Consider the following 17,189-nt stretch of genomic DNA (forward strand, 5'->3'; position numbering starts at 1 on the left):
ATTTTCTTTGAAGAACAATACGAAACTTTGTGAGAATCTGCTGGAACACTGTTGGTTAGCTAATAACATCAAAGATATAACGAGAACATATTTGATAATATTGTAACGACCCTGGGTTTATAAGTGCGGAAATCGACTCTGCCGTTCGAGCATGTTTTTGTGGCATAGTCCATAGCGCGCCCGACCTCCGGCTCGAAGGTCGACGGTTCGAGACCTGCTCCCTGCTGTTTCATTTAATATCTAACTATCTAACAAGCTGGAAGAGAGTAGGAGAAAAAAAAAAACATGAACTGCCGATGAGTATTACTGACTAGCTGCAAATTGAGGAGATACAGACACACAACCCCCAACATACCCCACACAACACCCCTAACATTTGCTAGGTCAGGGGTAGGGTTAAATTTAGGGTTAGGAGTTAGGTTAAATACTTATTAAAAGCCAATTTATGCTTGATCTGTCAATGTGGTCGAAGGCTCCATATGGAGGAGCCTCCGGAGGGATGCAGAGGCCAAATTTAGCTCTGTACCGCATCGCCGTGCACCTCCCAAATTGTGTAACATTGCAGAGAACTCCGTTTTGCCCCCGTTGACATAACTGATGGACGGTAGATGGGGACGGGAGGTCCAGTATAAACACAAACTCACTTCCTTGACAACGTCCTTCACAACATCTCTGCTCAACAGCTCTGTGCTGCTCCGCGAAGCCCAATAAGTATGAATGCCTTGATTTCTGCAGATGCCGTATCACTGACGTCAGATTGACCATGCAGCATAGTTGAGCTAACATCCCAAGTAGTTACAAAGTAGCTAAAAAAGTAGTAAGTAGTTGCAAAGTTGCCTAAATGCTAAAGTTGTCCATGATGAGATTTGAACAAGGGTCTAGCCAATAAGACCCAGCTGCGACCTAAAAGGCCTTCAGACCTGTAAACCCATCCATTTCAACACCATACCTAAATGTTTTATGTCATCTAAAAGAGAAGACGTGAGTTGTGTAGTTAATGGACTCTCACATGCTGTTTATATCTTGTAGCGTTGTGCTTCTAGCGAACACGTAAGCTAAAAGACCATTTATGCTTGATCGGCGAATGTGGTCGGAGGCTTCATATGGAGGATGTGACTCAATCGCGGAGCCTCTGGAGGCATGCAGAGGCCAAATCATCTCCGTAGCGCATCGCCATGCGCCCTTCAAATTGTTTAACAATGGGGCTCCATATAACTCCGCATTGACATGAATAGTTGAAAGTAGGTGGGGGCGGTACGTCCTGTATTCACAAACTCACTTTCTTGACAATTTCCTTCACAATAGCTCTGCTCTGCTAAGAGCAAGAACCAACCTTGAGATCGGCAGAAGCTGCATGCAGTAAATGCTGTACAGCCACTTCAGATTACGGATGACCATATGCAGAGCCTTTAAATATGGGGGGAAAAAAGGCATATTAGTGTGTGTAATGTATGACCTTTGCAGGATTAATGTAGGCGGCATGGTCAAAACCGATGGCCCTGCAGCATTTACAGTGATACCTCTTTCGCTTGGCGGTGCAACACGGGCCTGTTGAGCAGAGTTGTTATGAAGGTGGTTGTCAAGGAAGTGAGTTTGTGTTTATACAGGACCTCCAGCAAAAAAAGTGTTTAAAAACACCGAAACGCATGCACAGGCATTTACAATATTAAAGGTTGCACTGACATGTCAACCAATCATGTCAATGCGGAGCTATACGGTGCCCTCCACATTCTTATAACATTTGGGAGGCGCAGTGGGTGGAACCTATTTTGGCCTCTGGATGCCCATGGAGGCACCGAAATTGGGTCACACCCTCTGACTACATTTTCTGATCAATTATACATTGGCTTTTGGACCTATTTGTTAGGTTTGAGAGTTTGATTTTTTATTATTAGCTTGTAACTAACACATATACTTAATGCAGTCTTCTGTATTGCTATTTTTAGCCTATGTATTGCTACATGTGCATTTATTGAGTGTTGCCATTGACTGTTATTTAAGCAGTATTTATCACTGTGGAAATGATTTATATAGCATTACATGCACATAGATCCTATTCAATTCAATCATACAGTTGAAGTCGGAAGTATACATACACTTAGGTTGGAGTCATTAAAACTCATTTTTCAACCACTCCATAAATTTCTTGTTAACAAACTATAGTTTTGGCAAGTCGGTCAGGACATCTACTTTGTGCATGACACAAGTAATTTTTCCAACAATTGTTTACTGTCAGATTATTTCACTTATAATTCATTGTATCACAATTCCAGTGGGTCAGAAGTTTACATACACTAAGTTGACTGTGCCTTTAAACAGCTTGGAAAATTATGTCATGGCTTTCGAAGCTTCTGATAGGCTAATTGACATCATTTGAGTCAATTGAAGGTGTACCTGTGGATGTATTTCAAGGCCTACCTTCAAACTCAGTGCCTCTTTGCTTGACATCATGGGAAAATCAAAAGAAATCAGCAAGACTTCAGAAAAGAAATTGTAGACCTCCACAAGTCTGGTTCATCCTTGGGAGCAATTTCCAAATGCATGAAGGTACCACGTTCATCTTTACAAACAATAGTAAGCAAGTATAAACACCATAGGACCACGCAGCCGTCATACCGCTCAGGAAGGAGACGCGTTCTGTCTCCTAGAGATGAACGTGCTTTGGTGCGAAAAGTGCAAAACAATCCCAGAACAACAGCAACGGACCTTGTGAAGATGGAGGAAACAGGTACAAAAGTATCTATATCCACAGTAAAACGAGTCCTACATCGATGTAACCTGAAAGGCCGCTCAGCAAGGAAGAAGACACTGCTCCAAAACCGGCATAAAAAAGCCAGACTACTGTTTGCAACTGCACATGGGGACAAAGATCGTACTTTTTGGAGAAATGTCCCCTGGTCTGATGGAACAAAAATAGAACTGTTTGGCCATAATGACCATTGTTATGTTTGGAGGAAAAAAGGGGGAGGCTTGCAAGCCGAAGAACACCATCCCAAATGTGAAGCACGGGGGTGGCAGCATCATGTTGTGGGGGTACTTTGCTGCAGGAGGGACTAGTACACTTCACACAATAGATGGCATCATGAGGCAAGAAAATTATGCGGATATATTGAAGCAACATCTCAAGACATCAGTCTTGAAGTTAAAGCTTGGTCACAAATGGGTCTTCAAAATGGACAATGACCCCAAGCATACTTCCAAAGTTGTGGCAAAATGGCTTAAGGACAACAAAGTCAAGGTATTGGAGTGGCCATCTCAAAGCCATGACTTCAATCCCTAATAAAATTTGTGGGCAGAACTGAAAAAGCGTGTGCGAGCAAGGAGGCCTACAAACCTGACTCAGTTACACCAGCTCTGTCAGGAGGAATGGGCCAAAATTCACCCAACTTATTGTGGGAAGTTTGTGGAAGGCTACCAAAAATGTTTGACCCAAGTTAAACAATTTAAAGGCAATGCTACCAAATACTAATTGAGTGTATGTAAACTTCTGACCCACTGGGAATGTGATGAAAGAAATAAAAGCTGAAATAAATCATTCTCTCTACTATTATTTCACATTCTTAAAATAAAGTGGTGATCCTAACTGACCTAAGGGAATTTTTACTAGGATTAAAAGTCAGGAATTTTTAAAAACTAAGTTTAAATGTATTTGGCTAATGTGTATGTAAACTTCTGACTTCAACTGTATGTGTAATTCTATGGTTACATCACTAGCACTAGCTCTAGTGTATGCCAGTAGCCATGCCTTTAAATAAAATAACACAGATTTTTGAGGAATATCATTTATAGGTGCCTAATGAATTAGAACAGGCGTTCCCAAAATGATTTGCATCATAGACCTTTAAAAAAAAATGAATATTATCGCAAATTCATCAGGGATCCCCTCATAATATCAGAACACAACTCCTTCAGAGTGTGAAAACAAACATTTTTACTGTGACTTCTGCAGTGCTTGGCCAGACTAATCAGAACTTCGGCCCTGGAAAATAACATTTTATAGGCTCCACTCTTGGCATTTCAGAGAGAGAAAAAAATACAGGTTTAAAGCAAATTTCTTACAAATGTACACATTTTGCCATGGGGCAGAGAGATGTTGAAGCTTTAAAGCAAAATTCTTGCAATTCTACACATTTTGCAAAGGGGCAGAGTGTGCCATTTGCAATTTTAAAGTTTAAATTACAGTGCATGTACAATTGTGGCCAAAAGTCTTGAGAATGACACAAATATTAATTTTCACAGTCTGCTGCCTCAGTTTGTATGATGGCAATTTGCATATACTCCAGAATGTTATGAAGAGTGATCAGATGAATTTCAATTAATTGCAAAGTCCCTCTTTGCCATGCAAATGAACTGAATCCCCCAAAAACATTTCCACTGCATTTCAGCCCTGCCACAAAAGGACCAGCTGACATCATGTCAGTGATTCTCTCTTTAACACAGGTGTGCGTGTTGACGAGGAAAAGTCTGGAGATCACTCTGTCATGCTGATTGAGTTCGAATAACAGACTGGAAGCTTCAAAAGGAGAGTGGTGCTTGGAATAGTTGTTCTTCCTCTGTCATCCATGGTTACCTGCAAGGAAACACATGCTGTCTTCATTGCTTTGCACAAAAAGGGATTCACAGGCAAGGATATTGCTGCCAGTAAGAATGCACCCAAATCAAACATTTATCAGATCATCAATAACTTCAAGGAGAGCGGTTCAATTGTTGTGAAGAAGGCTTCAGGGCGCCCAAGAAAGTCCAGCAAGCGCCAGGACGTCTCCTAAAGTTGATTCAGCTGCAGGATCGGGGCACCATCAGTACAGAGCTTGCTCAGGAATGGCAGCAGGCAGGTGTGAGTGCATCTGCACGCACAGTGAGGCAAAGACTTTTGGAGAATGGCCTGGTGTCAAGAAGGGCAGCAAAGAAGCCACTTCTCTCTTGAAAAAACATCAGGGACAGACTGATATTCTGCAAAAGGTACAGGGATTGGACTGCTGAGGACTGGGGTAAAGTCATTTTCTCTGATGAATACCCTTTCCGATTGTTTGGGGCATCGGAAAAAAGCTTGTCCGGAGAAGACAAGGTGAGCGCTACCATTAGTCCTGTGTCATGCCAACAGTAAAGCATACTGAGACCATTCCTGTGTGGGGTTGCTTCTCAGCCAAGGGAGTGGGCTCACTCACAATTTTGACAAAAACCACAGCCATGAATAAAGAATGGTACCAACACATCCTCAGAGAGCAACTTCTCCCAACCATCCAGGAACAGTTTGTTGACAAACAATGCCTTTTCCAGCATGATGGAGCACCTTGCCATAAGGCAAAAGTGATAACTAAGTGGCTCGGGGAACAAAACATTGATATTTTGGGTCCATGGCCAGGAAACCCCCCAGACCATAATCCCATTGAGAACTTGTGGTCAATCCTCAAGAGGCGGGAGGACAAACAGAAAACAACAACAAATTCTGACAAACTCCAAGCATTGATTATGCAAGAATGGGCTGCCATCAGTCAGGATGTGGCCCAGAAGTTAATTGACAGCATGCCAGGGCAGATTGCAGAGGTCTTGAAAAAAAAGGGTCAACACTGCAAATATTGACTCTTTGCATCAACTTCATGTAATTGTCAATAAAAGCCTTTGACACTTATGCAATGCTTGTAATTATACGCCAGTATTCCATAGTAACATCTGACAAAAATATCTAAAGACACTGAAGCAGCAAACTTTGTGGAAATTAATATTTGTGTCATTCTCAAAACTTTTCGCCACCACTGTTTGTTCATAATAACATTTGGGGGGGGGATTGAGTTGAAGAAATGTATCATTGATGGATTACTGTGGATACCAATATCCCTGTGAGCCTCCCAGGCCCATGTTGTGCATCTAAAAGTTAAGAACATACATTGTGGATGAACAATATTACATTGTATTGTATTGAACACTCTAAACTTTTTCCACAGAATTATTGTCCAAAATTATTTTAGTCTGTTGTTGCTAGCAATATTAAAAAACTGAATTGTAAAAAATAATAAAAAAAAAATCGTCAGCAAGACCCCACTTTTGGAACCCCTATACAGTGCAAGTTACATTTCTTTAGTCCTATCCCTTTATATGTAACCGAGTGGTCGGTCTGAATTGGTCTGAAACACAATTTGCTGCATGTACCTTTAATGTGGCTGGAGCTGGAGAGAAGTCGACACACTTATTTTCCCCTTGGAATCCACATTTTCCTCCAGTTAAATATCGTAGGTCTATTCTTCAGTTGTAAGTATGCTTGCAATGTCCTAAAGTGAGTTTCAAGTACATGTGTCATTCTATTTAGCTTTGCTCGCTTTTGTTCAGAAATAATTTCAATGACGTGCAGTGAAGTTTCATGACAAAATTCATGAAATATGTAACGTTACTGCTATTTGCTGCGGATATTTTAATACATTTGGCTTCCCAATACATATGGGATTCTTATTAATGTTGTACGTTTCGTAATTGAATAATTTGCGATTTAAAACTATTACGTTTTTTAACTTTATAAACGTTTTAATTTTAAACATGTATATCAAACTCTCTGAATCACGAAAGTGTCAATCATTAATGGTGTTCAACCATTCTATTCACTGATTCGATTGGTCAGAGTTGGGGGTGGGGATAATTTGACGTGTAGAATCTTACGACGCAAAACATGAACTAGTTTTGCTTAACGCGTCTCCTCTCTCTATTTGCAAGTAAGTGAACTATAATTTTCAGCTGGATATTTTATGATCCGTGCTATCCGAAATACTTGGAACGTCCCGTTGTATTGGGTTTGGAGCTCTGCAACCAGAGCCCGGCGGGCCCCGACATTATACATTGCTTTAGGGCCGGGTAAGGCCTTTTTTTTAAACATGATCAATTACTAGGGTACCGGCATGGTTTGGGTATCACTAAATTGATCACTAATATTTTGAAGCTGAGCCGTTTCCATGTGCTCTACTGCACTGCACAGTTCAGTCATATGACAAAGATCATAACATGGTGTCAGAAGTGCTTTAACCTTGCCAAATATAAATCAGGAAAAAAGCTACAAAGTAAGGAATTTTTCCGCCTCATTTACATTTGTAATTATAATATTTGACCAAGAGAATAATAATGTTAATAAATAGTTATGATCAGAATTACAAGGATAGGCATAATTCCATTTAACATCATCAAAGGTTAACATAGGTAATTCTTGAGATTTTATACACGACCATTCATGAATTTCAATCCATAGTTTACTAGAATGGCAGGACGAAGAAAATAAATGCTCTATATATTCTGAATCAAAGGAACAAAAAGGCATTTTGTCAAAATAGTCTTATGTGCAATAAATCATTAGCAGGGTAGAAGGAAGAAAATATTTAAAAATTAGTTTCTTTAACTTTTGTGATAACTGGACATTTAAGGTAAACGGTAGTCTCTTTTGACCATAGCATGGACTGGTCACTTCCATAGCAATATATTGAATTATAATCACCAAAAATGGCTTCATTAACTGCCAATCGTATCCACTTATTGTTGCATTTTTTATCGAAAAAGATTCAAGTCATTAATTTGTTAACTTGGAAAATAGGGAACAACTTCATAAAATAACAAAGTGTTCTTAGTAAATCCAAGTAAAGGAAGTGGAATCGCTTTGCAAACCTTCATATATTCTCTCTGAGTAATATTAACCTGGAATTTAGGGTAGGGTAGCCTAGTGGTTAGAGTTTTGGACCCCCGAGCTGGCAAGTCTGTCGTTCTGCCCCTGAACAGGCAGTTAACCCACTGTTCCTAGGCTGTCATTGAAAATAAGAATTTGTTCTTAACTGACTTGCCTATTTAAATAAAGGTCAAATAAAGGTCAAATAAAATGAAGCCTGATTGAGTTTCACTGATTATATCATCAAGGCCTTTTCTAAGCCTATTGGCATAGACATGGGCTAGTAACTTATAGTCAGTTGTCAACAACATTGTCAACAATGTCCAGGTAAAGAGAGTCCTTCTTTGGTTTGGGTATAAGAAGTATTAGTCCCTGTCTCAAAGAAGGAGGTAAGATAGGATTAGCAATACCCTCTTTGTAGACCGAAAGCAATAGCTCTAATATCAGACCCAAAAAATGTTGATAGATTTCAGGAGTCAGGCCATCTGGTCCAGGTGATTTACCTATAGGCATTTGTTTAATGGCTTGGTCCAGCTCAGTAATATCTATTTCAGAATCGCAGAGTTTCTTAAACCTTTCTTCTATAGGCTTAACAGAGTTATTAACTGAATCAAAAAAGGAATCCAACTCGCCTTCTGAAATATGAGATTGATATAATGAACTGTAGAAAGAGTGTATTTTCTTATTAATCACTTCAAGATCATCAGATATAGTTTAATTTACATAAATGGATGCAATACTATTCCTAGTCTGACTACTCTTCTCCAAATTAAAGAAATACGATGTTTGTTTTTTTCTTCACCTTTTCCAATCCATTTGGCCTTTGAATGGATGAAGGCACCCTGCGCCTTATCGTTGTCTATCTCGTCTAGTTCACATTGGCATTTAGCAAGCTCAGCTTTTTCATCTGCATTTAAATCAAGTGTATTGCTCAGCCTGTTAATATCAACAATAATATCCATCTGCTCGGAGAATCTTCTACCGAGCTAGCATTTTACCAGCAGTGATGGCGAGACATCAAATTGTGAATTGAATCATTTCCCATTCGTTAGTAGAAGAAAGAGCAGAATCGAGACAGGTCTCTGCTAACCAGAGTTACCATGTCCAGGAATTGGACCAGTTTGAAAACCATGTCGCAGGTGAAAATGGATTGGTCATACATTGCAGATTTTTGGGCTACTTCTAAGTTGCACCGCTGCTGCCATGCTGTGCAATCATTCAGTTCTAGTGATTGTCTTGTGTTTTATGGCAGAAATATAGTTCACTTTTGAGATCATCAGTTTTTTGTATTGCAGTGTTGACCTGTCAAATTAAAAATGATTTTGATCGGCACTGTTTTGTAGATATGAACATTACACGTCGAACCCTCAGCTCTGCATGCCGCTTGATTAACATCAACTGTATCAGAAACATCTCCTACTCACAGGTGAGTGTTACGACACGTTTATATCACTGCTATAGCCTAATATAATGTTGTGTGTAGATGTTCTTGCTTATTCCTGGCATCTCTATTTCTTTGTCTCAGTGTGTTATGACATCATCAAGGCATACAAACTCCAAAAGGATTGAGGGACTGGACAAGAATGTTTGGTAAGTTTGTTGCCAGGTTACCAAGACACCTGTACGTTTGTTCCCACTAACGAAACCAGGGTAGCATCTGGCGAGAATGAGTCTCCCACCTTGGGGAGGGGGAGGGGGGGGGTCGTAACGTGCTTTAAAAACATTCCTTCATTTCATTAATTAAAGGCACAGTAACTAACTGTCTGTGTTGGTGTCAGGGTGGCCTTCACCTCAGTGGCAGCAGACCCCACCATAGTGAACCTGGGCCAGGGCTACCCTGACATTCCTCCCCCAGCCTACGTCAAGGAGGCCCTGGCTAACGCTGCTGCAGTGGACAAGCTCAACCAGTACACAAGAGGCTTTGTAAGTCTAATAACAGAGGATCTTATCTATTGAAATGGGATATTTTAGGCCTACATTTAGTGCATCAACCCATAGTCATTGGCACCGGTAGGCATATTGGCTGTTTAATGATGTACCATACCAGCCTGCCAACCTGCCAGCCAGCCTGCAATTGTTTAGATTGACTTGTTTGTAAGTTCTAGATCATTCTGAGCTAAACTGGTCAACTGTGGTCATGTAGTGTATAACAGGGTGGTGGTCACTTTACAGTACAGTACACAGCAAGCTCTGTTAGTTAAATAAAACATTGGTATTAGATTGCCTCCAGTCATGTGTAAGTGTACGTGATCTTGTATTGCCCCCCCCCCACCCCCCACCCACCCCTCTCCCTTCATCACATCTGGGGCCTTGATGGAGAGAGGAATGCACCTTCTAGTCCTACACAGTTCACACCTCTATAGCATTCCTCAGCTCCTCTCTATATAAAAGGACACAGGACAGCAGGAGTCCAGTGTCGTTAAGACAACAGCCACCCGGGATAACCTTTGACCTTAGGTGAGGAAAGGACATCAGCAACATATCGGAAAGGATTCCAGTTGAAAGATCACTTTCAAATTGTGGAATGTCAAAACCAGGGACGGGCAACTGGCAGCCCCTGTTTTGTGTACACACAAACTCTGCCGGGGTCGCAACTTATCGTTGAGCAATATATACATATGAGTAACTCTGACACTAGTACTTTGTTTGGTCTCTTACAGGGCCACCCGTCTCTGGTGAAGGCTCTTTCTCAGGTGTATGGGAAAGTGTATGGACACCAGATTGATCCTTTCAAGGAGATACTGGTCACAGTAGGTGGCTATGGATCCTTGTTCAGTACCATGCAGGCACTGGTGGAAGTGGGAGATGAGGTGAGGGGTTATTCTTTGTTTAAACCTACTGACTAATATTTAGCCCGGTACCAGAACTGTTTGTGTTGTATTGCCAACTCCTATGGTCGTAACAAACAGATTTGGGATCAGGCTCGGACATGTTACCCTTTCTGAACCATTTTCACATTTTGATAATGTTTCATAAAAGTTACACCTGTATCTGTAATCTCTCCTCTCCTCTCCCTCTCCTCTCCCTCTTACTCTTCCTCTTCCTCTCCCTCTCCTCTCCCTTCTAGGTTATAATTATCGAACCCTTCTTTGATTGCTATGTACCCATGGTTCGAATGGCAGGGGCAACACCTGTCTTGATACCATTGCGACTTGTAAGTCTACTACTATTCAAACATATTATAGTCGGAGGTTTTGAGTAATTGTGGGAAACATACATATTGCAGAATGACATGCAGTGTTTGACTTCTCTCTTGTCTTCCTCACGGACGTCTCAGAGATCCAATAAGGAGACCAGTAGTGTTTCCAGTGCTGACTGGGTCCTTGATCCAGAGGAACTAGCCAGTAAATTCACCTCAAAGACCAAGGCCATCATTATTAACACTCCTAACAACCCCATTGGGAAGGTAAGTGTGGCAGCAGGTAGCCTAGTGGTTAGAGCTTTGGGCCAGTAACTGAAAGGTTGCTGGATCGAATCCCTGAGCTGACAGGGTAAAAATCTGCCCCTGAGCAAGGCAGTTAACCCACTGTTCCCCGGGCGCCAAAGACGTGGATGGCAGCCCCCCCTCTCTGATTCAGAGGGGTTGGGTTCAATGCAGAAAACACATTTCAGTTGAAGGTTTTCAGTTGAACAACTGACAAATCCCACTTTCCTCTGCGGCAATTCTCATGAAGTATAGTAGAATTGAGTGATTACTGTCTACGTAGCATTCATCGTTAGAATGAGACCAGTGTGCAGCGTGATAGGAATACATTCTTTTATTTAAATGTTCCACCAAGGGGGAAAAAAACAATACAACGAATGAAAAGCTTCGTTGTGCAAACTACATGCACTCAAACAAAGACAAGATCCCACACTGAAGGAGGGGAAAAGGGCTGCCTAAGTATGATCTCCAATCAGAGACAATGAAAGACAGCTGCCTCTGATTGGGAACCACACTCGGCCAAACACAAAGAAATAGAGAACATAGAATGCCCACCCCAAATCACACCCTGACCTAACCAAATAGAGAAATAAAACGTCTCTCAGGGCGTGACAGTCCGAGAAACATTTTTCCAATTTATTCCATTGTCTGAACTATGTCCTGTTGGCGAAAAAGTCTCCCTTGTGAAGAAGTTATTCTGGCCTAAATGGTTCACCCTGGTTAAATAAATAAAGACTTAAATACATCACTACCCTGTCCCTATCACACTGACTTGTGAGTTTCTGTGTTTAATCCACGTCCCATATTCCAGATATTCACCAAGGGTGAGCTTCAGACTATCTCCGACCTCTGCATCAAACACGATACTCTGTGCATCAGTGATGAGGTGTATGAATGGCTCATCTACAAGGGACACCAACACATCAAAATAGGTACTGTACTTACATCGTTTTTAGGCTGTGAACACAATTCCTCACATCATATAAAGGAAACAGCTGTGTTTTGTGTTTAGTTCAGTGTAGTTTGTAGTTTTACTCCGTTTTAGTTCAGTTTAATAGTTTGTTTACCTAGGTTACGGTTTCCTCAACCCTGTGTTTTGTTTTGCTAGCCACTCTTCCTGGCATGTGGGACAGAACGATCACCATCAGCAGTGCAGGGAAGACATTTAGTGTGACGGGCTGGAAGGTAAGATGGGATTTCTGTTACCATGGGAAACCTCTGTCATGACTTTTAGAGATGAGGGATTTCTGTTACCATGGGAAACCTCTGTCATGACTTTTAGAGATCAGGGATTTCTGTTACTATGGGAAGCCTCTGTCATGACTTTTAGAGATGAGGGATTTCTGTTACCATGGGAAACCTCTGTCATGACTTTTAGAGATGAGGGATTTCTGTTACCATGGGAAACCTCTGTCATGACTTTTAGAGATGAGGGATTTCTGTTACCATGGGAAACCTCTGTCATGACTTTTAGAGATGAGGGATTTCTGTTACCATGGGAAACCTCTGTCATGACTTTTAGAGATGAGGGATTTCTGTTACCATGGGAAACCTCTGTCATGACTTTTAGAGATGAGGGATTTCTGTTACCATGGGAAACCTCTGTCATGACTTTTAGAGATGAGGGATTTCTGTTACCATGGGAAACCTCTGTCATGACTTTTAGAGTATTATGTGTGTGTTTCCCGTTTGTTTTATTATGTGTGTGTGTGTGTGTGTGTGTGTGTGTGTGTGTGTGTGTGTGTGTGTGTGTGTGTGTGTGTGTGTGTGTGTGTGTGTGTGTGTGTGTGTGTGTGTGTCCGTGTGTTCATGTGAAGTTGAGTTGAAATGGTTGTGTATATTCTAACCAGTCGTCTTTGTTGTGCAGCTTGGCTGGTCTATAGGGCCAGAACACTTGATAAAGCACCTTCAGACTGTTATGCAGAACACCTTGTACACCTGTCCCACGCCGCTACAGGTAAGGCCTGCTCATCATTGTAACAACACGTATTCCGTTGAAGTGTTAAGAAATCAAATGAGTGGAAATTCAAATATTGTTGTAAAACCCAAACCCCTCGTCAAAACAACGCATTTTGCCTTGTTGTGAGAGAATGGAAACCCGAAGAACATTTCTATTCCCTATATAATACACTACTTTTGACCAGGGCCCGTAGGGCTTTGAATAATGCATGTGTATCAAGACTATGATCTGTTTCTGCAGGAGGCTGTGGCCCAGGGCCTGCTGAGGGACTATGAGCTGATGGGTCGACCTGAGTGTTACTTCTCCTCTCTGGCCGTGGAGCTGGAGGGGAAGAGGGACCGCATGGCTGCTATCCTCCAGGACGTTGGCATGTCTCCTATCATACCCGAGGGAGGGTACTTCATGTGCGTGGACGTCACACCCCTTAGTAAGATACACTTTTATGAAAATAGTACGTTTTTACTTGGTTGTTGTGTAGATGTGACAGTGTGGTAAAGATTACATAAGATCTTCCATTTGCTTTAATGTCCAAGGAAATTAGGAAATAAAGATAAATTGGGCCAGGCTAACTCTAAGATGGGCCAGGCTAACTCTAAGATGGGCCAGGCTAACTCTAAACTGGACCAGGGTAACGCTAAGCTAGGCCAGAATAGCGCAAAACTGAGCCAGGCTAACTCTAAACTGGGCCAGGCTAACTCTAAGATGGACCAGACGAGCGCAAAACTGAGCCAAGCTAACTCTAAACTGGGCCAGGCTAACGCTAAGCTGGGCCAGGCTAACGCTAAACTGGACCAGGCTACCAAACAGGCTTGGGATGATCAGAAGTGGAGAGGTCCTATCTCTGTTTTACTTAACAGTAGATAACAAAGAGGATGGACCAAACATAAAGAGTTTCTACCTGCAGACTGTTTGGCATAACAACTACAAGGACTCTTCATTACTAACTGGCTATAGTTTGACCCTACTATATTTTTCATGGTTGTAGATGAGGACTTGTCTCATATGGGAGATGATGAACCTTACGACTACAAGTTTGTCAAGTGGATGATTAAGGAGAAGGTAAGAAAAACCAACAGCTTGATGCCACATCTTATCTGCGTTTCAAATGGCACACTATTCCCTTTATTTATTTAACCTTTATTTAACCTTTTATTTAACTAGGCAAGTCAGTTAAGAACAAATTCTTATTTACAATGACGGCCTACCCCGGCCAAACCCGGACGACGCTGGGCCAATTGTGCGCTGCCCTATGGGACTCCCAATCACGGCCGGTTGTAATACAGCCTGAAATTGAACCAGGGTCTGTAGTGACTCCTCTATGCACTGAGATGCAGTGCCTTAGACCTCGGCGCCACTCGGGAGCCCGAAAATTGCACCTCCTTTGGCCAGTCGAAAGTAGTGCACTACAATAGGGAATAGGGTGCCAATTTGGGACAGCTCTGTGGTAACAGTAGTTTTAGGGAACATTTTAACATGAAATATTAATATTACTATCACACGATGAATGCAGAGTAATCTCTGTATGTTAATTAACATTGTAGGTAGTATAAAAGGCTTGTTGAATGAAGCACAAGTTCACATGAGGATAATTACTATCAGCAAGTTGAACTCTCCAGAGTGTGTTGTTGAGTGTTGTTGTCGTGGTTTTGTTGTAGAAACTGGCAGCCATTCCGGTCACAGCGTTCTGTGGTGATGCTTCCAAGAAGCAGTTTGAGAAATACATCCGTCTATGCTTCATCAAGGTAAACATGGGTTCTCTCATTCAGAAAAAACAGACTTTCTCACAGGCCAGTTCATAAAGAGTGGACCGTGTTAAAATATATATATTTTTAAAGATGTATTCTTTCGGTTTGCTTTAACATGATCATGTGAATATTGAAGAACGTATCTCATCACCTGTCTCTGTGTGTCTCTGTAGCAAGACAGCACTCTGGATGCAGCCGAGGCTATTCTCAAGAACTGGAACAAGTAAAATTTGTCCTGTTGGATGTCAGGGTTTGTCTCAAGACCCTCTGTTTTCACTGTGACACCCCTATAACACGTTACTTTGTAGGACAGGTATGGAGCTGTTTGTAGGACAGGTATAGAACTGTTTGTAGGACAGGTATGGAACTGTTTGTAGGACAGGTATGGAGCTGTTCGTAGGACAGGTATGGAATGGTTTGTAGGACAGGTATGGAACGGTTTGTAGGACAGGTATGGAACGGTTTGTAGGACAGGTATGGAACGGTTTGTAGGACAGGTATGGAGCTGTTTGCCCTGTTTATATTTGTAGACATTTTCGTGTTTTTCTGTTCTTTTATTAATGTATTTTTAATTGCCTTTTTTTGTTTGAGTTTTAATCTCATTTGATTGGATTTTATATGACACTTGGAATGGATTAACTTCCAGGTTTGAATTTCCTCTTTGTGACATAAGCGCTCGCTGAGTGGCACGCGTCATCCTGTCAACATTGTTTTCCTGTACCCTTCATATGATGGGATAGAACAGTTTTGATCCTGTGCAGCCCTCCTGGTTTGGTGTTGTATTTCGTCTGTGAATAAAATAGAACTTTTTAAAATATCAGGAATTCAAGTCAGTTCTAACCGACATAGGTAACTAAAACGGAGTGTGGTTCTGTGTATGATGAGACTGTTTGTAAAATAACTTTTTTGTCACATTAATGTATTGGTAAAACACAGATAGTACACAAGAGGAGGCTGGTGGGAGGAGTTATAGATACATGATCTGATAGGACACGCCTACTGTAGAGGCATTATATACCAAGTGGAAATAAGCAGGGAGTATTTATGCCTACGCTGTGTGTACTTTGCACTAGCAATCCTAGCTCTCAGTAGAACCTTGTCTGCCTGATGAAGTTCGACCAGTGGATTGAGCTGGTGAATTATGGGCACATACAGTATCCTCCTACACCTTTTATAACGGAGGCCAGGTGTGTTTTATAAAGACTGATCATACTTCACAACTAGCTTGGTTTAATAAAGACTGATCATACTTCACCTCGAGCTTGGTTTTATAAAGACTGATCATACTTCACAGCTAGCTTGGTTTTATAAAGACTGATCATACTTCACAGCTAGCTTGGTTTAATAAAGACTGATCATACTTCACAGCTAGCTTGGTTTTATAAAGACTGATCATACTTCACAGCTAGCTTGGTTTTATAAAGACTGATCATACTTCACAGCTAGCTTGGTTTTATAAAGACTGATCATACTTCACAGCTAGCTTGGTTTAATAAAGACTGATCATACTTCACAGCTAGCTTGGTTTTATAAAGACTGATCATACTTCACAGCTAGCTTGGTTTAATAAAGACTGATCATACTTCACAGCTAGCTTGGTTTTATAAAGACTGATCATACTTCACAGCTAGCTTGGTTTTATAAAGACTGATCATACTTCACAGCTAGCTTGGTTTTATAAAGACTGATCATACTTCACAGCTAGCTTGGTTTTATAAAGACTGATCATACTTCACAGCTAGCTTGGTTTTATAAAGACTGATCATACTTCACCTCGAGCTTGGTTTTATAAAGACTGATCATACTTCACAGCTAGCTTGGTTTTATAAAGACTGATCATACTTCACAACTAGCTTGGTTTTATAAAGACTGATCATACTTCACAGTCATTGTATACCTTAGAAAAATCTTGGACTTATTGTCGTGGGCCCAAATGTGATCATGCTACCATTATCATGATTTTTCATTCATGCAAATATTTACAGCCAGCCAGACTCTTTCCCGAAGGACCGCCAGCCAGACTCTTTCCCGAAGGACCGCCAGCCAGACTCTTTCCCGAAGGACCGCCAGCCAGACTCTTTCCCGAAGGACCGCCAGCCAGACTCTTTCCCGAAGGACCGCCAGCCAGACTCTTTCCCGAAGGACCGCCAGCCAGACTCTTTCCCGAAGGACCGCCAGCCAGACTCTTTCCTGAAGGACCGCCAGCCAGACTCTTTCCCGAAGGACCGCCAGCCAGACTCTTTCCCGAAGGACCGCCGGCCAGACTCTTTCCTTCATTATCCACCATTACTGGTTAATTTCAACCCATTTTTTATCTGTTGATCTGTGTGGACAAGTTTGCTCCGTTATTTTGTGTCTCTTCCTGCCCCCCAGACAGACAGACTTCTCTGGAATGATCCCAAATTGACCAGCTCCAGGGCAGCG

At 41.6% G+C, this 17,189-nt stretch overlaps 1 protein-coding gene across 5 annotated transcripts; it reads left to right on the forward strand.

Moving 5' to 3' along the window:
• The first annotated feature begins 6,138 nt into the window (after nucleotides 1–6,138).
• LOC135513282 (kynurenine--oxoglutarate transaminase 3-like) lies at nucleotides 6,139–15,582 on the forward strand. Of its 5 annotated transcripts, none has more exons than XM_064936154.1 (14): nucleotides 6,139–6,246; nucleotides 8,980–9,062; nucleotides 9,162–9,226; nucleotides 9,415–9,559; nucleotides 10,297–10,446; nucleotides 10,704–10,790; nucleotides 10,914–11,042; nucleotides 11,872–11,992; nucleotides 12,169–12,245; nucleotides 12,928–13,017; nucleotides 13,261–13,447; nucleotides 14,006–14,079; nucleotides 14,676–14,762; nucleotides 14,939–15,582. In XM_064936154.1, the coding sequence occupies exons 1-14, from the start codon at nucleotides 6,153–6,155 to the stop codon at nucleotides 14,990–14,992; spliced, it is 1,443 nt and encodes a 480-aa protein (XP_064792226.1). In that variant the 5' UTR covers nucleotides 6,139–6,152; the 3' UTR covers nucleotides 14,993–15,582. The 5 variants fall into 5 exon arrangements, with proteins under 5 accessions (XP_064792226.1, XP_064792229.1, XP_064792228.1 ...); XM_064936157.1 differs by having other exon boundaries at nucleotides 6,147–6,271; XM_064936156.1 differs by having other exon boundaries at nucleotides 6,154–6,227.
• The last annotated feature ends 1,607 nt before the right edge of the window (nucleotides 15,583–17,189 follow it).

Source organism: Oncorhynchus masou, chromosome 24 (genome assembly GCF_036934945.1).
Source record: "Oncorhynchus masou masou isolate Uvic2021 chromosome 24, UVic_Omas_1.1, whole genome shotgun sequence".
Taxonomy (NCBI): domain Eukaryota; kingdom Metazoa; phylum Chordata; class Actinopteri; order Salmoniformes; family Salmonidae; genus Oncorhynchus; species Oncorhynchus masou.